Raw genomic sequence first — 26,349 nt, 5'->3', positions numbered from 1 at the left:
CACGAAGGTTGAATACCTCCCCTTTGTAAGCAGGGGAGTGACTGGGGGTCACCAATCCCCTTTGCAATGCATGCTACTCATCGTGCTGCGTGCCACAGCGATTGGAGGAAAAGACAAGTATCCCCGCCAGGTATTCCACCCTGTTTCCCCATTAATTTGTTAAAAATCAACCAGGAGTGTTATGGACAGTAAAGCCACTAGAAAAGAGAAACACACAGGTGTAAGCACTCAGAAAAGAGCTTTCAATGTATCTGATTCCTTGATATGCCTCATGGTGTTTAACAACCAGCATCAGTCACAGTTAGCTCCTGATTCTCTGTGAAAGGCCTGCCCAGGTAGCAAGTTAAGTGGTATTTGGGTGTTCCAGGAGGAGTAAGCGTGGCTCAGACAGAGCTCTCAGGTGCTCATGCTGCTGCCCTGCGGGGTACAGAGCCCCGAGTGATGAGCCTCACGCTGTCTCCTGCGGTTGCGTGGCACCGTGGCCAGCCCCAGACCCAGCCAGACCTGCGATGACGGGAAATGCAGCCAGTGGTGACGCGCTGCACAGAGGCAGCTCCAGCCTGGCAGAGCTTGTGCTGGCAGCCAGCGGGGTTCCTCTGCAATGATCCCACTGGCATTTGCTGCAGGATAAATATTGTCTGGGATTTTCCATTATCTATCCACGCTGGCCAGCAATGATACAGCAGTGACGATGTTTTGAGCTCTGTATTTCCAGCCTCCCACAACCACCCAGATTTAGTAAGGGGATTTGAGTCATTTACCTAAACATAAACAGTCACTGATAATTGAGAAAGCCAAGAGCGTCCATACAAGGTATTTGCATGGGACTGGCAGACGTGACAAAGGACCTGTGGAAGATCTCTGTTCTTCTGAAGTGACAGATGAGAGACAGGCAGAGTACTCCAGGGTTCCTCATATAGCATCAGGTGTCTACTTTTAGGCAACTGAACAAGCTAGGAGTCAGCTCACAGCTGAAACCATCTAAATGCAGATGCCTACATGTGCCCCAGGTGTCTGGGGTCCCATTGCAGTTAGTTGAACTCTGCCACTGAAGACAGCCAGATGTAGGTGTCTGCTTCAGGAGGAGCTGATATCTTCCTGTGGTCCTCTGGATATACCGACTCTGGCCCCTGGAGAGAGAGCTCAGCTATCCAACTCACACATTGGCACATACATACAGACATGTATGTAGTGTCATGATAAGGTGTTGTACTTGCTGTGCTGAAACCCACACCAACGTTCTCGTTTTTCAGGCCCAGTCCCCTAAGGCAACATAGTACAGAAAGCCCAACCTATAAACAATGATGGAAACAACTATATTTTTTTACTTGCTTTTCTTACTTGCCTTCCAGACAGGGCATATCTGGATGTATCAGGTTAACATTACTTAAAGTGTGGCCGTCCTAAACTAGAAACTCTTGGTCACCTTCCAGGAGGATGCTTCCACAGGATTGTGTTCTAGCTTCTTGCTGTGCCATCCCACATTCTAGATGGCAGGAAAGAATTCAGGCTGCCCACAGGGATTTTCTGCCCTTTCCTCCCTATGAAGTGAGTGAAGAGCTGTAAGGCCAACTGAGACTGCCCACTGGCGTGTCCTGCATTCTCTTTGCTGACTGCAAGGAAGAGCAGCGTCTGGCCAGGTACTGAGTCAGTCATTATGTCTTGAATGTGCATGCCAGCACAGATGTGCAAAGCCACCTTAGGGACTGTAATACAGGATCGAGATACAGGCACTTAAAATTGTGTTGCCAGCTTTTAGGGAACGCAAACCTGAAGATGTTAACGCAGAAGTGTGCTCCTTCCTCTTCACCATCCCCACCTCCCCAGATTAGCTGAGCCGAGGAATCGTAAACTGCCAAGTTCTACCTTCTGTTGGCCAAAACTGCTCAAGAATTTAAGGGCAGACAATTCTCAGGGATTATAACCTGATCCTCTCAAGTCATTATCACTACTGTAAGGGGGAAAAAAGCAATTTTCCCACTATTTTTCCACTCCAGTAGTGTTTCTTATCAAAGGCAGCAAAGCTTGTTTTGTAATAATGCTATGGAAAGGACATTATTGCACGCTAAGGGCAAAGTCTCATGGATTTGAAAGCTTGGCTAAGCGATAGGGAAAAGATGATAATGAATAACCACTTATCAAGCCTTCAGGAAGATTAATCTGGACGTGCCCAAGGCACCAGTAACAAAATCAGCATACGCATTTTAGCTAACGATCTGGAAGAAAAAACATTGGGTGCTTTGGCAGTGGTTTCTGTTGACATCAGGAACCTGGCTTTTTAAGGTCCTGATCAGGATGCAAAGGGGGAAAGTGCAATATCTGCTTATCTCCTGTGAAACCAGAACACCTTTTAGCCACGAGTGAACTTGCTGATGTCAGTGAACCTCTGACACGCTAGAAGCAAGCCAGTCCTCTACCTCCGGTGCTTTGCTGAATCAGGAGCCGGGTACATGGACTCTGTCACTCACCGGGTGTTTGCTGGGGAAGGAAAAAAAACACATTGCAACTTCTGGCACTTTCTGGACTGCAGGAGCTTGGCTGGAACTGATGGCCTGAGAGCAGCGTGCTGCCGGGAGACTGCGTTGCCTGCTGGGGCCATGTGCTCTACACGGGGCCACACTGCACCCGCGGCACACGTGGCTCCCATGTGCAGTGTGTATGCCTCCCGAGCCTGCCGTGGGTGAGGTGGAGAATGCATGTGTATGTACTTCTGCTTGGAAAAACCTGGGGGGAAATGTGCTAGTCCTGTCTCCAGGGACTGCAAGACAGTAAAGGTGGATGGGGAAAACAAAACACAATGGGTGTTTTTGTTGTTGGTTTTGTTTTCTGAGGTAGCTTATTAAAGTCCCCGCTGTACTTTTAGTTCTGCGTTGTTTCTCCCTCCACACCTGACACTGATACATATCAGAGTGGTACATTTACCACCCGATCTGCTTCACTGGCATTACAGGTGAAAAAACATTATTAAGGTGAAAAAATATTGTTTACAAGGGGAAATTCAGCACACAAGGCTGTCACTTGTAGATTTACTGCAAGACACCCAGGGTCTGGCTGTTTTTCACCTCTCATCTTTCAGGTAAAGTACCTACAAATATTTTTGCGGTTACTCCATCTTCTTAAGAGAGATGCAGGACATTCCCAGGCAAAACTAAAACTGATGGTGAATTTTCACATTCTTTACAGTTGAACAGAAAATAGATATTTTAAAGGTTAGAATGTGCACTGATGAAGGACTCTTAATTCTCATCTCTGAAGATGAATGCTATCCTAATTGGAAAGAATAAGGTGATGTGTGAGGTGATGCTGTGATTTTAGGCACTATGTAAACTCTCAGCAGATGCAACATTAAGTGTAAGCAGACTGTTGTCTCAGTGTTTGTCTCCCCTACTACATCTATTTGTCACAGTATGAAAGTTGCTTTGCTCAACTCCATTTGGCAAGCCAAAATTAAAAAGGCCCTTGCTTGCACTAGACTTCTTAGAGGAAAACAAAGATACTAGACAACCATTAACAAAATTTTATTATAAAATTATTTCAACATCTACATCCAAGGAAAAGGCTTAAAACTATAGCTCTACTTCCAGGAATAAAAATTCAGTAAATGCTGAAAAAGGTACTGTATTTAGGTAGATAGCCCTTAAGTAACTTTTAATACTACAGAGATTCCATGTGAATCTGTCTGCATCATGAATGTGTTCTGCAGCTTCTCTTTGCAAGCAGCATTACAGACCTGTTTACAGCACCCGTGTGCTTCAGCTGCTTTGGGATATAAGTTACAGCTCCTACCTGGAGTAGCTGCAGCTATGTTACAGATGTACAGTATATCATGAGATCATAACTCACGTTCAAGCATTACCAGGTAGGTAAGGTATAATTTGTGTTTACTCAACAACAATGACTACCTAGGTATGTTTTTGTGACCTTGTATTCAATACAAAAAAATCAACAAATATTCAAGTATATTATGGCAGTGAAGGCAGCTTTTTCACACCTGTATATTCTAGACAAAGATAGCTCAGTGAATGAAATGGATGATAACAATGAAATGAGCTCAGATGCATGATCTTGTGACCTTTGGTGACTGCAGCTTATTCACTGGGATAAAAACAGCCTTGATGCAGTACTGAAGTCATTATGCTCAGTAGTTATCACCAGTACTTCTAAATTTAGTTTTTAAAAGAAATTAAGCATATCAGAATACTATTTTATGTCCCAACAAGGCTTCTAGAACACAAAGGTAGTTCCAGCTTTCTCTTGTTCCTACTGAAAAAAATACTTTGTATTCACAGTAGAGTACCGAGTGGCATTCTGTCCAACGAATACAAATCTGTTTTAGAAAACTGTCATACGACTGAGCAGGATGCTTTAAATACTGCACTTGCAGCTTCTTGCAAAGGATCATATACACTTAAGATAATAGGCTAACTAGTAAAAAAAAAATTCAAGTCATATTATACAGCTCTGACAAACTTTGACTGGCCGGTTTGGCAATGTCCAATAGTTTAACTTCTATTCTGTTAAGTTTACCTCGCTTACAAGGGGGAAAATGCACAAAGATGGGAAAGGAAGCAGCTTGAGAATGGAGTATTTTCCCAACAGCTCTCTCCCACTGGCACTGTTCCTGTGACAATTCCCCGTTATTTTGCTGTTCGTAAAAGTTATTTTAGTTTTCAGTGCTGTTCATATTTTGAAACTTCTCATTTCCTAAGCCCTTTCCACTGCAATGAACAGTTCTTAGAAAAAAATTCTAGTTCCACCACCACTCTTCCTGGAAACCTTTCAAATAGACCTGCATTGCCCATCACAGCTTTCAAGGTATAGAATCCTCACGTACCTCTTCGAGCTAGTGTGGTCCAATACAAATTTGACAAAGATCGTACCTTCTAACAGCATGACAAAAAGGAACTGCAAGACCATGTTTTAAACATACTGTTGTTTCCCATGTCATGCTTACATACTACAGATCGCTAAAACCTTTCCATTCAGCTTGCACATCTGACTTCAGTTCTTGGAAAATCCTAACCTACTTACTTGGTACATGCTTTCTGGAGTGCAGGGATGTAGGCTTGATGTAGCCTAACCTTACAGCTGCTACAAGCAAGTAGCTTTCCATGTCTTTCGAGTAGCTTTCTAAAATATCCCGATTTCCTTCTTAGTTACCTTATGCATAGGAGCCTTACTTGGCTAGTTTTTCCATGAACAGCTTAACATTAAAAAAATCTAGCAGTGTAACTCACAAAACAAGGCATCACATAAGAATTATTACTGGAATACATTTTTTTTTTTAAAACAGGGCTTCCTTATATATGGAAAACACTTTCTCTACCTCCCAGGGCTCCCTCCCTCCCAGTCAGGCTGTATTTGAATGCTCTTTGTATCTTGCTACAAGACTGCCATATTAAGTGGATCTTTTCCAAATATAAGTACAGCTTTAAAGTACAGGTGTTATCTATCTACCTGAGAAGTTCTGTAGTAAGATGAACCGCTAGTAACTATTCTATGAGAAAAATATACACCAGCGTAACTGACATTTATCAGTATTCAGAATTCAAGCATTAAAGAGGACTCAAAAATTGCACACCTCTACCACATCAAGTCTTTGATCGTAAGAAAAACATAGTCTGATTTTCCTCTCTGCACATCTCTTCTTTAAAGACGTATGTGCTCCTGTTTTCCTCATCCTGAAGTCCACAGCAAGATTTCACGTTCAGTGCATACAGCCTAGGCTATAACATCTTTATCTTGTTTCTCTTCTGCCAGTCCTGAAACTGAAGAAAGTGCTTGTTTGGAGGTAGAGGAATACTTCCAAACGTGAGTCTTTTTTGAGAAGCCAGCTTGATCCCCTTGGGTGCCTGGATACCAACTTCTCTTCACAGAGCTGCACTCTGCTTTGACATATTCTTTGGGTCTTTACTTGGGACGCACCAGTCATCTGCCTCTGAGGTAGCCTGGTAATGCTTGGAAGCTGATTTATTAAAAACTGGGAGTTTTTCTATTGAATCTGTTGATAGGGCCTAAAAAAAATCAAGAAGGAAAAAAGTCATTTAGTTTCTACCTCTCAATAATGCCACTTTGCAAAAATTCATGCAGTATGTTTCAAGTGTTAAGCCAGTGCCACTACAAGACAAAGTTATTTACACAAGTGTTCCTACAACAGATGCAGTCATTTATGTGCTTCAGTATCTATGTTTGCTTTGGATAATTTGGCAGGACAAATGCAGTAACATCAAATCATGTTTACACATTTTTACAGGCCTGAAGAGTTACTCTGTAACAAGATAGTCCTGGAAGCCATGGAAAAGAATTTTCATTTACAAAATTCCAGAGAAACTTTAAAATATGTTCCTTTCCTACTTCCATATTTTGCAGCTAAAAAAAAAAATCATATTCTACTGGGAAACTGTTAAATACAAATGCAACATGTATATAGCTGAACCCTCTCTTCCTTTTGTACTGCTGCTCTGCTTGTGCTTCAGTGTGCTTGGAACTATGGTTTTGGTTTACTAGAAGAAATTCAAAGCAAGTTTTTCCCACGAGTAAGCACAAAAAGTAGAAAAGAGTATGTAGTTTTTTCTTCCAGATTACTTATAAAAACAGGAGTGCATGTTACACACCAGATCTTCAAGACTACTCATATCTGAATCCCATATGTGAGCTATATGGCAGATGTTGAATTGGACCAGGTACTAGACTCTAAGGATTAGTTTATATAGACTTTCTGTTGCTCACACTCTTCTATTACTTCACTTTCTTCCAGTACTTTGTATTGTATGAACCAGTAGATAATAAATCTTAATACAATCTAAAAACTAATGGGGCTCTCACTAGTAGTTATTCAAGTAGGGTACTTAAAGCCAAGTGACTTTTTTAATTCTAGATACCAGTTACAAATCTTACTGGCATTTCCTTAATAAAAATGAGAGCTTTTCTACTCATGAGCAGAGAATTTGTTTACCTTAAAATGACACTGAGTAGTCACTCATTAGTAGTTGTTATCAACACTATCTTTTATTTAACCTAATCAAAATACATACCTTCAAGTAGATAATAGCATCTGTTCCATAACCACAAATGGAGTAGAGATTTAGATCTCCTTGAAAGTATTTAGCATACAGACGAGAAATTGGCAAGCCATACCCAAAGCCAGCCTAAAAAGAAAGTACAAGACAAAATTAATTAATTTTTTTACTAGCTCTCATGACTTAAAATTAAATAGCTGTAAAGTGTTCAGAGATTTTAAACTGTTAGAAAGTCCTTTGCACTTCCTCATCTCTTAAAACAGAAATCTCTAATCAGTTTCATACAGAACATTGAAACTGATCATTAAAAAAACCCAAATCCACAAGAAAGAAAAAAACACATCTCCATGGAAGAGGGAGGGTTTATATACACATCTTACTTTTACACATTACATTTATGTATTTGCCCTGCCTTGTTTTTGCTAGTACAGCTTGATTAATAAAAGGAGTTTGCAACTGGTAGACAAACAATAGTCTACGTCTATTCCACTTGTGCTTGCCTCCATAAAGATAGCATAATTTATAAAAAGTTTGAGGACTGAATGGGAGTGAAGACCAAGTAAATTACTGTCATTGGAGTCTAAGAAAAAACAGGGTTAGATTCAGGTTGGAATGTTCTTCTTCATTTATACCTTTAAAAGTGTATTTTGGTCCACTAAGCTAGATACTAAAAATCTGTTTCAGAAAGTGTTTATTCATCTTTATGAGGCTCAATCTTTGCACACTCCACAAAGCAGTAAGACATAGTGTTTTGTAATTTATTAACCTACCAATCTGTCTAACACTTATAGCAACCTTATTAGTTACATAAGTATTGAAAAGATCTTACAAGAGGGGTATTTCGACCATCATCCATCCTTGGCGTTGGTGCTGTGGAATACATGTAGCTAAACAGCCGCTCTATTTTCCTTACTGGAACACCTCCTCCTCTATCTGAGATCTGATTTAAGAGAAAATAAAGTTAACCACAATCATGTACTAAGAACGGTTATTTAAAATGCGGTTACTTGTACAATCCCTTCCAACAGTACACGCAAACATTTGTTTTGCAGCATATTATTTTTCAGTTAAATAATTGTGCTAAATGGAGGCTATCAACAAAAGGCTCATGCATAGTAACTTTGATCTGTTGTCAGAGGCTACAAGTTCTTCTAACAGAATTTGCTGCAGCATATGCAATCATAAAGATTACATTAAGCCCATATTGTAGCAGGCCAACAACATACCTTAATTGCCAGGTCCTCTTGTCCTAGAACAACTGTCACTTCAACTGGAGAAAGGGAAGGTCTGTCTTCTTGGAATTCAACAGTTGCCCTCATTGAATTCTACGGAAATGAAGGTTACCATTATTGGAAAGTGTTGGATCTATGCACTTAAAACCATACCTGTTATGCAGAGGCTGAGCAGTTACCCTCCACTCCTATCAGTGCCTACCTTCCAAGGAACACACTTAGCAATTTAGTTTAACAGGAGCAGAGGAGGTCTTACACCTAGAAGTGACTGAGCATAGACAAGACACTTCTATGCTTAAAAGATTACACTGTTCCTGCCCAACATATAACCCAGCCAATGTAAATTAAATAACCTGACTCCCTGAAGAGTCACCAGGTTTCTGGAGAAGAGTAGAGTTCAGCAATTGCTAAAGGCTGCCAGAATTCTGCACCCCATGTCGGCAGCACATTAGTTCAGCCCCAAGATGTATCACCCAGTCCACAGAAAAGGTACCAGGGCAAACCTGCACTACAGATGTAATCTCTAAAAGCAGAAGGCTAGCAGTGGTCACAACCCCATGTCCCACTTTTACTCTCTCCCCCTTACCCTGTCCCATTTGCCACCACACAGAACTGTCCAAATACTCTCCTACAAACTTCAAGCATTCCTTTCCCAACTGCTATTTCCCCAAATCAGAAAATTTTAGAAATCTCACAGTCCTATGCAAAGCTTTATTTCATTCACATCTAGCTAGAGATTTCAAATATCAACGCTCCAGCTCAGACTACTAAGGGAAGAAACATCTTATACTAACATACCTTAAAGAGCTCAAAAAGCATATGAAAAAGATGAGATGGAACGTATACGATGTTAATTGGCTCTCCTGGAAATTTTCCTAGAGGAAGGAAAAAAGACAAGCAAGATTTAAAAGGGTGATGGAGTTTTTCTGTATTGTATCCAAATTTTACAATAAGCAAGTTGTATGACAGAACGAGCAAGAAAATAAATCAAGTCTTAGTTTTGTTTTTTCCCCCCAAATGAACAAACAACTTTATGCAGTCCTAACAGTGTTTAGATTGTAATTACCACTTCCTTAATAACAGTTTATTTTCAAACAAACTGAAAAAAAATCAAGTATGAATTCTATTTTATAAGTAAAGGATTTTAGAGGTTAAGTAGATTGTCCCAGATCAGACACATGCAGGCAGCTTGGACCGGAACCAGTGTTTCTCAGTCAGCCCCACTTCCTCACCCCAGATACAGAGCTCCTCTCTAGCAACTTATCATGTTACTTTAAGTACAGGTTGGTCTTACTTCTCTCAAATTCATAAATATTACCTCAGGAAATGTAGTGTTTAAGATACAGTCACATTTGAGTTCTAACACAGGAGATTAAATGAGGTGCTTGTAATAGGAAACAAAGAGGAACTAGCCCAAGACAGATCAACTGGTATGCTGATCAACTATGGCTATAGAAATGGGAGCCTTTTGATTCAGTAAAAGCAGCAGTTTGGCTACCGATTGGAAGACAGACATAAAAGCTCTCATCTTACCGTTCACTTCAGTAACTTTCAGTTCTGGAGATGTTAAGTAATACTGGTCACACAGCATCTTCGAACTCAGAAAAGCATCTGAAATATTTATTTAAATAAAATGTGTGAAATGTAATATCAAACACTGTAGAAATTGATTCTAATGCATGGCAAAACATGATTTTTAACTGCATTAGCTGCTAAGGTGTTACAGACTCTAAGCCTGTGTTTCAAAGGAATGATAACATTGCATCCACTGTGTGCATTAAAAACTGAGAATAAATAGGCAATTGCAGCAGCATGGGTAAATTTTCAGTACAACTTGATAACTCCGTAAAACAGATGCATCTGTTATCTACCAGTAGGTAAGGCTGATCTCAGCACCACAGACAACTTTTAACTTCTATCTGATCTGTCACTTGCTAGGCTTTACTCCAACACATTTTTTACTGCTGCTTTGTATTTTAAATTTCGTGCTATAAAAGCTCGTGTTTTGACAGACTGCTTTCAGCTATTTCAATAAAAACCAGTCAGCACCCTACACACACGCTGGTTATCCAAATTGCTCGCAATCAGATATAAATATTGATCATGAAGAGAAATGTTAAGGATCTGAGAATACATACCATTCACTACTTCAACAACATCACAGCAAGGATCAATACTCCCAATGTGCCTTGGGTGGCCGGAGCCGGATTTATCATCAAAAAGAAGGGCTGTTTGAGATGAAAACAATACTGTATTTAATCTCAAATACTGTACCACAAAAAAGCCTTAAGTTCAGACTAACACAGTGTGATCACAGCATATAACCACATAATACTGAGTGGTGTTTATGCCTTTTGCAAGTTAAAAATGCTATCTACCACCAGCAAACTATGTCGGCTTTTCTCTAGTTCAACATATAGAGGCTTTTCAAATGTAAAGAATGAGTTCCCTACATATTCCACACAAGACTTACTACAGTTAGTCTGTAGTGTAGAAAACTAGTTTTCCCATTACTTTCCTAAGTCATACATTCAGTTTCCAACTTTTTAGTTGTCACACAAAATCATCTGAGGCAGATCTCCAACAGTTTTAAGAAACGTTTATGTTAACATGTTTCTCATTAGGTTGAAGTTTTTCCTCAGGTAGAAATTTCTACTTACTGTGTTGGTTCATTAGCATCCGGGTAGAAATACGGCTCATGTAAAAACGATCCAAAAAATACTGAATGTTTTGATTGGTGACAGGATCTATTTTAAAAGTGTCTTTGTATTCAATTACTCCTTGTGCCATTGTAGGAACCACATCATGATGTCTGTTTCGGACTCTAATTAAGGTATCTATAAAGCTAGGTCAAAAAGAGATCTTTTTAGAACATTATTCTAAGACTACATGGAGTCAAGCTTTGAACAATGTCATTATCTAATCCAGCAGCAGCACAGGTAAGTGCATAACCACCTTAATATTAAAATAGTCTATATTTTTGTTCTTTTAAAAGTAATTCCTCAGTGACCTAAACCAGAAGAGTTTGATATTTTTAATACAAAACATGTAATCATTAGCCATGTCAAATTCACTGCCTGTTTACTCATTCATAATAGTTTAGGCAGAGGAGAATGTGAGGAAGGGAAAAAGACCCTTAGCTGGTATCTTGGAAAGAAGCAAGGATGTGACACCACAGATTATTTTTGTTGGTATTTCTCTGTCATGACAGCTCAAGGGGCAATATGCCCTTGAAACCGAGCTGCAACAGGTCATATTTATTTGCAGAGATTTAAACTAGCTTGCTCTATGCACAGCACTTCATCCTAGACTATCAAATTCAGCTCACGACAGCTGTCATTCTGAACTGACTACATTGTGAAAAGTGGAATGTGAGATCAAAAGTTCAAAGAAACAAATGAAAAGCTTACTCAGATAAGACTTTTTGGTCATTTGGGCTTTTCTGATGGAACTCAACCAGCTCCATTAGGCTTTGGATGTACCTATTGAAAAAGAACACAATACATACATGCTATTAGTTTGATTTTTATTAATCTAGGAACAGGAAAATTACTTTGTCTTGTGCAAATCATTACTCTTAACAAGTCAGCTAGAAATCTGAAGTATCTTTGAAGTATCAAAGTTCCATCCAAGTACAGAATCGCAAGTGGACACTTCTTGACTGCCTGAACCCTATAAGTTTTAAAAGTCTTTTCTTGTGCCTGCCACCCAGAAATCTAAACCCTCACTTTAGGTATGTAGGATCCCTTTACAGTTTCAAAAGAGGTGTTTCAAAAGAAAATCCAAATGACAATACTGGTCAGGAAGCCATCTAAGCAAATTTTTTCCAAGTATGATCAGCTTTGGCACAAGCTAAGTAATTGAGCCTCTTGTGCTAACCTCTGACAGCCTTGACACATATTGCAAAGGCACAACTGTGTGCTAGATTAAGAACAGTTTCCGGATATCACTCTAAGACTTTTGCCCTTCATGTCAGCCATCCTTGCAAATCCTGCAACTGTGCCAGCAGAGCAAGGTTAAATCAGATTCAGCCACTGTGTCAGCCACAGAGATTATCTTAACTGGATTCCAAACACTCGCTGCATAGGCCAAGGCAATACAGTGTGGCACAGAAGCTCTGTTAGTAACTCCATCAATGACAGACCCAAACAAGTAACTAGCCTGCTTTCCCATTTTTGTGTAGCTCTGAAGGTCTGCAATGCTACGTGAAAACAGAACATGTTCCCTTCTTAAAGGGACAGAAGTGAGATTTGCCCTACTAGCTATTTCAAGCTGTTATGTTTAAAAAAAAATAAAATTAAAAATAACAATATAACCATGTCATTTTTCAATTTAATTTTAGTATGCTAGAAATGGACCATGTACAACAGCTTGCAGTTCAGCTTTGATGAAGGACCTGCATGTCTAGTGTATTTTGTTATTGTCTTCTACTATTCAAAAAAGTGTATGACAACCAAACTGTCCAAGCTATGTTATTTTACAGGCTGAATTCAAGTAGTTCTTACTTACCAGCTTTTTACTAATTGTACTGATGGAGTGCTTAGTAATTTATCAGGAAGAAGATCAATTTCTCTCAGTATGTTTGCAAACCTCACAGGAAGTTCTTGTCGCAAAAATGCAAAAGAAGTTCTCTCACATCCATTAGTTGAGCCTACGAATAAATCCAAAACAAAAATCTTGTTTAAGAACTTTCAAGATACAAATACAAATCGCTGTCTTGCCACAGACTTCTGTACTATATTCCTTTGTAATCATTATGCTATTACTGGCCAGTTCTCCTAAGTGTACATATGCGTTTGTGCTGAATGGTGTTTAAAGGACACCAAGAGACAGCATGTTCCTGGGAGGAACACTTGTACATTTTCTGTTTAGACACGGACTCATTTGTAATCCCCAGAAGCAGCACTCCATCCAGCCTTTGCAAACACGGGCTTCTTCAGGGAAACGCCTGAAAACGTCACGTGCGCACGGACTGCTCAACTGCCAAAGCGGTGACCGGGGCTGGGTACAGCTTGTTCACTCCGCCGGGACGCAGCAGTGACTCCGCCCCGATAACGCGTACCGCAGAACACCCGTGAGCCGGTTCAAGTCTTAGCCCTCGCCTCCCCCATCCCGTTAACACCGCCGAACAGAGCTGCAGTGTATCTTCAGCTTTGGTCGAGGCACTCACAGGTCACCATCGCCTGACAACCGGCCGGCGGGTGTCTGAGGCCGGCGGTGGTCGCCCAAGGCGACCTCCCCACCGCCGCCACCCCCGGGGCCGGCAGGTCCCCCAGCGGGGCTCGACCCCGGCGCCTGAGGGGGCCACTCCCCTCCCTCCGCCTCGGCGCTGGGGAGTCAGGCCGGGGGGCGGCAGCGCCTTCAGCGCCCGCAGAGCCCGGACCCGTCCCGGCGGGGACGGCCGCCTCCTCCGGCCCGAGCGGCGCCGCTCCCGCACCCCGCTCCTCCCGCCGCAGCCCCCGGGCTCGCTCCTCAGCGGCAACCAAGCCTCCGAGCGACGGGCTCGCAGCCGTCCCCCGCCGAGCGGAGCCCCGACCCTCCCCTCCCCTGCTCGTCCCGCCTCTCACCGAAGTCCAGCAACTGCTTGATGGAGAGCGGGGAAGGGGAGAAGCGGGAAAACTGCTCCACTTCCCGCGGCAACCGGCCGCGGCTGCTGCTGCTGCTGCCGGTGGCCCCTGCCAGGGGGGCGGCGGTGCGCAGGGCGATCCGGGCGGCCTTCATCGCTCACGGGGCGTCGGTCCGTCAGTCGGTTGGTGGGTGGGTGGGTGAGTGACAGGTAAAGCGGGTCAGTTGGTCGGAGGGTGTGCGGCAGGTAAAGCCAGTCGGTCGGTCGGTCGGTCGGTCGGTCGGTGGGTGACAGGTAAAGCCGGCCGGTGGGTGGGTGTGCGGCAGGTAAAGCCGCTCAGTCGGTCGGTCCCTGGGTATCCGGTGGGTGCGTCGGTCGGTGCCAGCACGACTCGCGCTGTCTCCTGGCCGGTGGCGGGCGGCTTCACGTGCCGCCTCTATTTACAGTCCCCGGGGGGCGGGGCTCCGTCAGGCCACGCCACGCCGCCCCTAACGGAACGTTCCCGCGCGGGACAGCTCGTGACAGCCGTTGGCGGGGCTCCCCCAGCCCCTCGCCGTGCCCCCCGTCCCCGCGGGCAGCGGGCACCCTGCCATCCCCGCGAGGGAAGCGCCAGGGGCGCCGAGCGGGCCGGGGAGGCGGCGGGGGGGAGCTGGCCCTGCGCCGCTTGCGGTGACCTTGTTCCCTGGGCAGGGGCTGGGCAATGTCAGCGGCGGGGCGGCCTTGCCGAGATCCCGGGGCGCCGCTCCCGCTCCTCATTGGCTGCTCGGGGGGGATCCGGCCTTCTAGAGGAAGCCAATGGGCGCCGCGGGATCCCCCGGGCTGTGGGGAGCGGGCCCGGCCCGCCCTGCCCGGGGCGGCGGCCGCCGCGGCACAGCTGTATTGCCAGCCCGGAGGGGTACGCTGGTGCCTTGGGGATTAACCGCAGGGGAAACGATCTCTTTGCAATAAGGGCAGGGGATGGAGCGGTGGAATCGCTGAAAATCCCGGGTCGGCGCAGAGAACACGTAGAGGTGCAAAAGGGAGTGAAATTAGATCCTAACCACAGGGTTCAGGGTGCTTGACGTAGGTCATCGCTGTGCCCTGGATTAATAGTGACCAAATACCTGAAGACAGCTGCTTTGGTGACGCACTGGTCCCAAATCGCCATGTGACCCTTATTTACTCTCTAGAGCTGACCTAAGAAGTGACTGCCTGAACAGCGCCCTCTCGCTCAGCTCATCTCTCAGGGTCACGGCTGAGCTGGGAAGAGCCCGCACACCTTTCCTCTTCACTGGAGAGGGAACTTTGATCTCCGGCTCTGCCTGGCTTTTTCCCAAGGGGCCAAGTCCACTTCACTAAAGTCAGGGTTTGCATAATGCATTGAAGAATGGAGTTGATGTCAGCAAAGGACTTCCTGACGTCCTAAATCTTGGTCAGTAACAGCAGGACCACATGGCAGTACAACGATATAAAAGAATATAGCCTTAATACTTACATATAACTCCTCAGTCCAGTTTTTATACGCATATGTTTCTACACACACACACAAATATGCATGCTTTTTTAATGGGAAGGAAGATACATTCCTAACAAGAAATTCCTATTTTAATGTTTACTAGGCTAAGGAGAACACTTCAGCTTATCATTAGTTGTTTTCTTGAACTTTATCTCATTTTTGTCTTCCTAGTCATTATAGCTGTTATGCCTGCTTACTGTTCTACTTTCACAGTACTTTCTGTTTTATTATTTTATTGCTCCCTGTTTTATTATTTTATTGGGAGAGTTACTGTTATTGTTCCATCAGATATATTATGTTTTGCCACAGTGATTGAATGTTGGCATATGAAATGTGAAATGAAGCAAAATGAAGACATATAATAATAACAAATGTAACCATTTTGATTTTTCCTGCGCTTGCCAGAAGTTGAAAATTTGAGAATAGATGTTGGAGTTTGCTTTTGGCTGTTTTAACTTTGTTTGCCTGCAAGTTGCAAATGACTCACGGACGTAAAAATATCATACAAATTTGTTTAAATTATGGAGCATGTGTAGGATAGCTTTTGTTTTGTTTCATGTTCTTCCTGAAGCCACTAACCAATGGGAAGCAAGAATCTCAAGATTAACACTTGGCAATAAAATCTGAGTCAAGGAAGTCCTTTGCACTAGGCACTTATTCTAGTTTATAAGGTCACAATTTCTGTTCCTGCTGAGATACTTTATTTTAATCTGCTGGTGTGCTGACCCTGCTTAATAGAAGTGACTTGAATAACCTTTGTGAGTAGTCATATTACACACTCTGTCCTGAATAGGGAAAAAGTCTACTAGGAATAATTCCTGTTGTTTACATTCCTGTTCTTTACAGCAACTTGTTTTCTCATAGTTTTCAGTTTAGCTCTGAACAAACAGTACAATTGTAGTTGCAGAAAATCTGCCCCAATTATTAAAAGGGCAAGGCTCCAGTAACTCAAAACCTGGATGCTTTTCAAACCAAAACAAACTTCTACAAGAATTTTACACATCAGCAGTGCAAAAACTAACAGAGTTTTGTTACTCCAATGAGCTTCTGGAAGAAGGGTGTCTCCTTCATAACGTAAATTTGCTTCTCGTTCTTTGTATGATGGGTTATACATCACAGTAGGTTCTGAACAATATAACTTTCCATTCCTGTAAACGTAAGTTATATATCTGGGAAATAATTGTTAAGGATGTCCTGAATATTGGGCAAGACAGCTAAGTTTTAGGCACAAAGGTAACAATATATCAGGATTCATGGTCAGCCAAGCTGCATGTGAAGAGTAGGCTGTGAAAATTGTAACCACTTCAAATAACTCCACATTCTATCCTGACTGCAGTACTGTTTGTTCTCACTTTATTTCCTCGCCAAACCACCATTTCCCCCCTCCTCCTGAAGCCCCAGTGCACGTGGCAGTTTTAAGTGCAGGTTCTGGAGAACAGCATTTTGATGGTGAAGGACAGTGCCAGGTTCTGAACTGCAGCGTTTATCAGATGGGGTCTCATTTCTGCTGTTTCAGTACTTTAAACTTTCCTCTTCTGAACTATCCTGGGGCAAGTTATGAAAAGGCAGTAACAACAATTTCAGTTGCTCCAGTCACAGTAACATTTTGCAGAGCATCCTTAAGAAAATGGAGCTGACGTTAACATTCTGCTTTTTTGCACAACAGCTGGGTCCAGAAGAGTGGAATGAATGAAGCCTGGATTCCTGTCCGTTTGTCCTCTAAATGCTATCCATCGCAATCATCTGTCTCCCTCCTCAATGTTCCTTAGATCCTCCCCACTGCCGGAGACACAACATGCTGTGCTTAGGTCAAAGCCATGTTCCTGGCTAGCCAGAGAATACGTGACAACTGGCCATGTTGCTGATGTTAATAGCAGGTATCTTGGCTGATTTTGCCCTACCTTTTTCTCCGTGGGGATGCAAATTTAAGGCTACTTCTTCCTAAGCCACCTGCCCAACAGAGCGCTGGAGACACAATACGCTGTGTGGGGGTGGGTGCCCTTTCCTGACCAGCTAGAGTACATGTGACGACAACCAGCAGGGTTGCAGCTCTCTAGTAGAATGAGTCTTGAATGAGTTTCCCCTGCCTTTTCCTCAGTGTGGACCGAAATTTGAATCTCTTCTCCCTAAACCATCTGCCAGTTTTACAACGTTCGTAGGAAGTTGATTATCTATTCAGATTTGCTTTAAATGGTTAGGAGGGATGGTGTGGCAAACAGGTGAACAGGCGACATTATTGAAGTTTTTTCCCTTGGGAAAGCAGACTAAAGTTTTCTGCTAGGGACAAAGGCAACTTCTAACTCAGCTTTTGTAAGGAAGGGTAAATGGTGACCCAGGAGGAGCAGTAAGTCAGGGTGGAAATTAATTGTAGCCCTAGAAAGTTTTGAATGTAAGCGGAGGGAACGGTCTGATGACTGAAGGGCATGAGCTGTGTTCGCAGCACTTCGTGACATTTCCAGCAGTACACGGGCAACGTGCTCGCCTCTGCCTGCAGATGGGTCTGCATTTATGCAGTTGGATTGATACTTTAATCTACTAACACGTTTGTTTTCTAAATATTTATGCAGCCCGTTGCATGGAAAAGAAAAGACAGAAATAGCATTACACACAAGGGTCATATCTTCCCATTCTCATCTTTCTGTCTCCTGACGCTGCAGCCGCGAGAGCTGTTGAGCTGCCAAGGGCTCCTGGTGCGGCCAAAATAGCTGAAGTAGGTGAAAGGTTGTGGAGCAGCACACAAACAAGCTGGTGTGCCCAGCTCCGCCGCCGGTTCAGTGGGGGAAAGGTCCTGCAGCTGCTCTGGCAGTTGCGTAATCTCCCCCGCCTGCTCATAGTTTGCAAAAGTCAAGAGTACAGTAGCTGGATCGTTCTCCTGCCGGAGCCGCGGCCGGCCGGCAGCCTGCTTGGAGCTGTAAACACCAGGGTGTGCAGGGCAACCCGGCAGCCCTGAACAGGAGACACCCTTTTTCCACAATCCCTGCCTTTGTTATCCATGTCTGAAACTGTGTGTGAACTGCTTTAAAATCAAGGAAAAGGAGAATGGATCGCTGGTTTCTAAATTGCTTTTCCAAAAAATAGCCAGAGGCTTGCACGAGATGAACTGTGGATGTTTCAAACTGGGTGTGTAGAGATAGCAGAGAGGGAGAAAACTGTTTTGGAGTATAGCTGTACCCTTCAGGAAAAAAGCTAGGACTCAAAATGTGATAAAATATCACTCAAAAGTGTTTATCATGAAAAGCTTGTCACTAGAGCACGTTGAGTTCAGGAGACTGCTTACTATGTAGGAGAATAGCAATCTTCGGCCAAGTACACCATTGCAGAGTAAGTAGAGGTGAACTCTCAGTGTGGGCTGGCACTGATCTAGAGTATATAGCTAGACAAAAAAATGTCCTTCTCCAGCCTCAGCTGGCTACCATAGCAGTTCTTGTGGAAGAGCATGTGCCATCCTTTGTGAAAGCTGATGACACAGAGGAAAAAAAGAGGAAAGGTATCATCAGGACGTCTGCCACTCTGGGCCACGGCTGCCTTCACTATGAACAGCCCTGCTCTGGAGAAGAGCACCTGGGAAAAGGTGGACAACTTGTGAAAAGTCAGAAAAAAGTGAATGTTACTGAAAGAATACAACTTTTATGCCTAAATATGTTTCAGCAGAATCAGAAAACAGTATTTTTTTCTGGAGGAATATGGGAAGGGAGTTAGTGGAACAAGGTGGATCAATTTAAAAGTTTTGGATTAGACATCTGAAGAAACACCTCACCCTGAGAAGAAGGAGCTCTAGCTTCACCTGTAACCCTTACATGAGTCATGGGCTTTGAACTGGTACACACACTGCCTTTCTTTTTCAGCGTGGACCACTCTGGATGAAGATGAGATGTTTTTACTAAGTCTGTTTTATCAGCTCCGCTTGATACTGTTGACTGTAGCAGAACACTTGGTAAAGTGGATGTGGTGGCTTGAGTTTCTGCTCAGAATGTGTCCTGGTTTTGTTGGGGTTTGGTTTCAGTTTGTGGCCAGCCATGGTGATCAAGGCCCTTAGCAGTTAAATCCAGGGCAGCTGACCCAGGCTGGCCAACAGGTGTATTCTATATCATTAACATCAAGTTCACTATAAAAGAGAGGGCTTGTAGGGGGAGGGATGGGGGTTCTTTCTGCTCTCCTTGTCTCTTTTCCAATGATTGTGATTCATGGAGCAACTTGCTGGGGTTCTGTAGATAAGTATAGCTTTGTCTCTTTTGTGTTGTCATTTATATTGATTTCTTTATTCCATTAAATCTGTTTAACTTCAACCTCCAAGTCTCCCTCCTTTTCCCAATTCCCTTCCTCATTTGGGGAAGGGTCATTGGGTGATAGAAAAACTGCTTATTGTTTAGCCCTGGGTGCGGGCTAAATGAGGACAGAATGATAGCCTTGAACTGTTGCTCCAGGTTATTTTGGCTGAGGCTGATCTTACAAAGCACTCTGTTTCCCCAGTTGTTCCCTCTCTGCGTTTTTTCATCAAATCTGAAGAATTTATTTCTTTCAGTGTCTGACATCATAGGAACTTGAATAAGAAATTTAGCCTAGAAATACTAAGCAAGACAAGAGACAATCATCTAAAACAGGACTCAGTACAGGTGCCACCCTTTCAAAAGCAGTGCAGAGTTCATGTGTGTCCCTGAATGCCGCTTCCCCCGTTGTTTTGGATTACCCAGGGGAAGTTTGTTTCTTGTTTGCAACGTTGTGATTATTACTGAAGTGTGAACTCACAGATATAAGTAAATTGATCTCATATTGAGTTTCCATAATGTACTCTATAGAAGACATTCACACAGTAAGCCTATGGGAGTTTTTTTATTTGATGAAATGTCTCACCACAGGCTAAGCTGTAATAGCTGCAGTTAGATCTGAAAATGAAGCTTGTGTATTAAAATAGTCCTAATAAAGAACCAGTATAATAAAAAATGTTGCACTGCACAATTAAAATTGTTTGCCATTGGGTCTGAATAAGGACAACAATATTTTTGTGTCACATGACTAACAGGTATGTAATTGTGGGTAAATCATCACTGCAATGTTGCTGGAACATTAAGAACAGCCTAAACAGGGAAGCTCTCCATTAATTGTGGAACCATTTTAATCTTGTGGTATACTAGACTCTAGTAAAATACACAGAGCTTTACTATGCAGTATTAGTATGTTTTCTTTTTACTGTAATTCTTTTAACATTATTATGCTATCTACATTGGCATTTTCAAATTATTTTTTCAATGTAGTGCTTATCTAATAGTCACTGAACTGAAAAATAAAATCATCAGAGCTATGGTGGTACTTGGTTTCCAAGGTTTCAGTCTACCTAAAGTGACATAAAAACCCACACTAGTTTAGTATTTCTTCATTTCACTCGTTGAAATTAACACCAATATTCTAAATTAACTCTGGTGGTTATATTTATATGCAGGTATTCATGAATGTACATTTTATTTAGTTTCTACAGAGGAAAAGACCCTTTGACATTCAAAAATACTGAATGAAGAAAGTAGAGTTTTAACTGATGTATTTACCTATTTTTAAGAAGTTCAAACTGTCTGCAAATGCAAATCTTGATTCCCTGCTATCTGGGGCATATCACATGGGTACAAATAATCAGCAATATGTTTGCAGGCATTGGTTTCACAAAGCTGCTTTGAAAGAAAATATTTTAACATACTAACAGTAGGATACAGTCTGTGAAATAGAGATGAAAAATGTCTTTGTCTTTTGTGAGACCAATTGAATTATAAATTTTGATGGAAAAAGTTATGTTATTAACAAGATAGATTTTCAATGCACAACAATAGATTCATTGAAATGCGTAAAATCTCCATTTACGTTTGCTAGGAAACATAATTTCCTCTTATACACTCACACAGCTACTGTTGAAGTGTGAATTGTCAAGTCTTCAATTTCATGGCTAGTTGTTATTAATACATATTTAAGTAGGGCTGAATATTTGGGGATTTCCTCATTCCCAGAAAGAAATATAAGCGTACTCTCTGGTTTATTCAGTACTGGAGAAATGTTATGAAATTTTAATATTCAGATCAAGCAATAAATCTACTATAAACCACCAGAAGAGACTCTAGCCAAGAGAAAAGTTGGTAACCGCCACAAGAGACCTTCATAGCTTTCAGCAAGTGCTGAGAGGGAGGGCAGTGCTTTTCCCCAGGGTAGCTGCTGGAGCGCTGGTTTTCCCTCTTTCCATTCCAGATATGCTATGTGGAAGCCTGAAAACCTCTTCCTTATTTGCAACTCCTTATATGCTGAAGCTTAAGAAACAATGATGAGGAAGTCATCAAAGAAGCAACCTGGAATTCAGAAACGCACATGTAGTACCAGCAAGAACAGGATAATAATTTGAGTAAGGTACTTAAACTGATATTGCATGGGTGTTGCCACACTGAAGTGAAGCATATCTGCATTTATTTTTGTGGGTATTCTGGGCTGTCTTACAGCATGCACATCAAGTGATGTATATGCTAATGTCCTCTCATATATGGAAACACAGAGTCTTTAAATTGTAAGCATTTAAGTTAAAAAGTCAAATCAAATCAACGCTAAGAATCCTAGTTGGGATGTAATTTTTACTGAAAATGACCTTCTTTAAGGCCTTGGGAAAAATCAGAGATTTTGTAAAAGTGAACTCATAAAGACATTTCTATCACATTTCCCATTAAAAAATCTCAGTCAAACCTTCATTACATTTTTGACTCTTCTTGTGAAATACAGTAAATGGATATGGTGTCTACCCTTTCAATGAGAAATACACAAAGGAGTGGTGGGCTGGATTTTGAAAAGCAGTCTGTAATTTTGTGTGAGCAATTTTGGCTGCTTGATAAAGGATGTGAGACCCTGCAGCTCTGAGGGACTTCAGTCAGAGTTGTGAACCCGTACCACCTTGGAAAATTAGATGCTAGATCTGACCAACATCCTGAATTTAACGGTACTGTTGAAAGTGTGGGATAAATTTCCACCCCAAGTCACTCAAAAAGACCAATTACAGCATTTTGACTCCCAGAATTTTCTCTTTCAAATAAAAAGGGGCTGTGTGCCCTGTTTAACCATTCCTGGAGAAATCTATCTAAAATTGTACTTTTGAAACATCCAGATAATTCTAGCCCTTTACAGTCAGTTCATGTTTCAAATCTTGCCTTGGAGTAGAGAAGACCCAGAGAGAACACATAAAATTATATAGGAAAGGGACCAATTCTCTCTTGCTGAGCAGTAATTTGGTTTGGTTTAGTAACCTGTGAAGTGGTTCACTAAAATTATGAACTTTAAGGAAACTGTAAAGAGTGTGATTATTGATATCTGCTGTAGGTGACCTTTATGTGCTGAAAAGATCATGAGGTAGTCAAGACAAAAAAATTACAACCTCCTTTTTTTCTTCTCTCTAATGGTCTGAAATTGAAAAATTGGATTTATTGAACCCTGGTTAAAGTTAGGGTAGCCAAATAAAACAAGGCTACAACCTGCAACTTAGTTTTCCACGTATGTTATTTTTATACCTTAGAGACTAACTGCTCCTGCTTGAGGGGGTCATGACTCACCACCCTCATCTGTACATAAATCACTTCAGGTTATTTCCATCCATTCACTCCTTCTTCCATTAACTTTCCCCTCTATGGTAAAGAAACGCATTCCAACATTTCAAAGGAATAGATAAAGGCACAGATGCCTTATCATCCAAAGCTTTTTCTCCTGATTCTTTTTTCAGTGCTGTGATGAGGACTGTGTGCCTTGCTATCTTCCCTACTTCTGAGTATCTTTCTGGCTGCTCTTTGTCGGCTGTTTGTGCTAACGTAATCTAAACTCCTGTCAGCATTATCAAATGTATACTGGTATCGATCAGCTTGCAGGATATGGTTAATGCTTTAGCGTCAAAGGTCCTGGCATTACGTCAATATATGGCAGGTAACATTTCAAATGCATTAGCTATGCAGGTGACCTTTTAACTCTCCTTAGGAGCATCTCTCACAGTTGTACAGAGTCAGCATGCCAATTACCACAGCATTCTGAGGGTGGCATTTTCAGTGTCACTCATCATCTTGATAAGGAACCAAAAATACAGTAGCATGCCCTCGGGTATGTCCCATGATACAGATATTGCCTGGGTGTGCTAGATGCTGGGAAATCCTGAAGGGGGCCCAGGCCAGAGCCAGAAAAGCATTGCTTTCCTTGATGTAAATAGCCTCCAACAATTCCCCTGTAATCATATCAGTCGAATTATTTTTTCCACAACTCCCGTTGGAAAGGGACCCTGTCTGGTCCTGTCCTACGGTACTGTTTTCATTTTAATAAACTTGTTTTCCAGAAGTACACTGAGCAACATGACCGGTGTTTGAAATACGCGATTGCCTTATTCTTCCGATTTTTTTCCATTAGGAAAGTCATTAATTTTTGATTTTTTTTTAAATTAATTTTATGTCTGATACACTGTTTACAGCATTATCAAAAAGATGTGTTTCCCAGTTCTAGTAGAAGTGTATGGACTGTCTGATCCCAACTGCTGTATGTATTTGTTACATAGCCTTGATTTGGCCTAAGAGAAAGTTTTTATGCTTGCAGAACAGATTTATTCTGTATTATGACTGGGAAACTGAGCTGTCACCGGCAGTGTTCAAGTCAGACTTTCAAATGCTTTCTTAAGCATTTGGGGATCTGACATCTGTGTATCTGAAAATAGGTTAAGGAGAGGCTGTTTACAGGAAAGGACAGACTTGATGTGCTCACTAACTACTGCATTGCTGAAGAGCTTGCTGTAATGTTCTGTACTTGTCAGAGTTCAGATAACAACTGACGAGTTCACGTATGAGTGGACGGTTTTCAGCAGGACACTGAAATCTTCTTGCCAGCTGCAAATAGTATTAAGTATTATGCATTGATATTGCAATGTGAGATATTAGAGGGGATCACCGGGACATCCTTGAAATGATGGCTTAACTTCTCAGCAAAAGGGAAGTTGTTTATGTGTTATTTCCAGTTACTGGGTAGTGTGTGAATGACTGTGAATGAAGTCCTAATCCAATGTCCACTGTATTCAGTTAAATGTTTCCAGTCATTTCATCTGTAGTCTTCAGTGGGAACTGGATCAAACCTCTGTAAGATAGGAGAGGGCAAAATGCCCATTGAAAGGAAAAAGTCAGGTTTAGGCTTCATATTTTAAATCATTCAATCATTTTGAAAGACTTTCAGAAAAATATCTTGGAGTCTGATTTGCCCCTCGTTCAGCTTCCTACATTACACATAGATTAATTTAATGAGTTGCAATTTTTTTCTTATGACTGTCTAACTTGAGGAAAACAGTGACCTAGGCCACCTTTACAGCAAGGAAAAATGAAAGAGATATTCATATTCTTGTTCTGAAATCCTTTTATATGCATATTTTGTTCTTTCTGGCTAAAATAAGCAATACTTTGGTTTTAAAAATGCTGTGACGCTGTCATGTCCATCATTGGTCATGGACTGTCAGAGGGAAGAAGCACAGAACGTCTGAATTTAGAGAGACCAGCAGGGAGATCTGGTGCTAGGAACCAGGGAGCAGGAAAGGAGCATGAACTGATGATTCCCCCCTGTAAGCACCAACACCCCAGTGCACTCTGAGTTCAGGAGGGAAGCAGGGGACGCTTAACCCTGAAACTGCTGAGTGACACAGCAGTGTTACCTGTCTCTTCTCCAGATGTCCTGTACTAAGTAGTAAGAAAATATTAGAAAGGTAGGATGGAGCTCTGCATGGAAATCTGTAATACACGGAATGTTGCTTTGTGCAGGACCTCAGTGAAGAGAGCCTCCTTCGTATTTTCAGTCAGCCTTTGGGGCCATGGCCACCACGTTCTATTATATAGCTCCTGTGAGCTTCCCAGACTAGACATGCATGACATGTTAGATAGCTTCACTAAGCCATCCCAGTTGTGTCCATACAGTATAGACTCCTTCTAGGACAGATATCCCATATAGTGGTCCTATCAAGGCCTTTTTAGGATTCATACCACGATGATATAAAGGGCTCTGATTAGCTGTTGCTATTATGCTTCAGCACCCCATAGCTAATGACTGAGAAGAGATGGTCTTGGTGGTTTTTTTTTGGTATTGGGGAGGGAGAGGAGCTGGAAGAGAAAGTGGACTTAAGATCCATACTCAAAACAAGACTAGTCAGAAGACAAGACATAGATTGTAAGTGCTGCACACTTTATTCCTAGCAAGGCATGCAAGCTTCCTGCATTGTTCAGGTCAAAACATATTTACTTTCCTTATTCCCTCAGACTTTGGATAGATACTCTTGCTATCAGCATGAACAACATTTTTATCCATGACTCATTGATGTATGGATGTTTAGAAATCTCCCTAAACATTTTACAGGTGTGACTCTCTTGCCTGCATTACCTTAAATTCTGAAACTGCATGCTCAGCAGGGAATCAGGTGCAGGCCACCTCAATCTAGACAGCAAGACTTGGTGAAACATGGGCAAAAGTCCTTATGGCCCTTCAAAGAATTGTGTAAGTTATGTGTCCTACAGCAACAGCTTCTAGCTCTAAGCTAAACAAAATTCTTTGAAAATTTTTCACACCCCACTCTGGCCTTTTGTGTTAGCTCCTAAATCAAGGCTGTGAGCTTTCTGCCCACTTAGTCAACATCTGGAGAGAACAACCCAAAGCTACCATTTGCTGCTGCCTGCAGACATGCAGTCTGAAGATTCAAGTCAGTGAGGGCATCTCTCATTGTAGAATGGTAACCGAAATGATCAGAGCTGAAGGTTTTTCAGAAGAAAAAGGAGACTGAGCAGATCATCACAAAAAATGATTCTGGAAGATGGCTTGACTTCCTCTTTAAGAAGATTAGAGGAGAGGACACAAACATAGCTGCCCCCCCGTCTTTGTTCTGGCTTAGGAATGGTCCCTGGGATATTATGAGAGTTGGTGTCCATAGAGGCCAATGCCCACACCTTGAGTTTTGCTTAAGGCTTGGCATCTCTATGCACCTCTGAGCAGGGTAGGGAACAGGGTTAATTTGGGGAAAAGAGG

At 42.2% G+C, this 26,349-nt stretch overlaps 1 protein-coding gene across 1 annotated transcript; it reads right to left on the bottom strand.

The window, feature by feature from the left end:
- Positions 1-3,502: 3,502 nt before the first annotated feature.
- On the bottom strand, positions 3,503-14,728 carry PDK4 (pyruvate dehydrogenase kinase 4). The gene is made up of 11 exons (XM_068404469.1): positions 13,819-14,728; positions 12,761-12,902; positions 11,662-11,733; positions 10,912-11,096; positions 10,390-10,479; positions 9,785-9,862; positions 9,050-9,126; positions 8,246-8,344; positions 7,849-7,959; positions 7,035-7,148; positions 3,503-6,014 (listed from the first exon to the last, which is right to left on the bottom strand). Exons 1-11 carry the CDS (start codon positions 13,970-13,972, stop codon positions 5,871-5,873), a joined length of 1,266 nt encoding a protein of 421 aa, XP_068260570.1. The 5' UTR covers positions 13,973-14,728; the 3' UTR covers positions 3,503-5,870.
- Positions 14,729-26,349: the final 11,621 nt, after the last annotated feature.

Source organism: Nyctibius grandis, chromosome 7, assembly GCF_013368605.1.
Source record: "Nyctibius grandis isolate bNycGra1 chromosome 7, bNycGra1.pri, whole genome shotgun sequence".
In the NCBI taxonomy this organism is placed as follows: domain Eukaryota; kingdom Metazoa; phylum Chordata; class Aves; order Nyctibiiformes; family Nyctibiidae; genus Nyctibius; species Nyctibius grandis.
The sequence above is the reverse complement of the archived record's forward strand: the minus strand, read 5'-3'. Positions and strand labels throughout refer to the sequence as shown.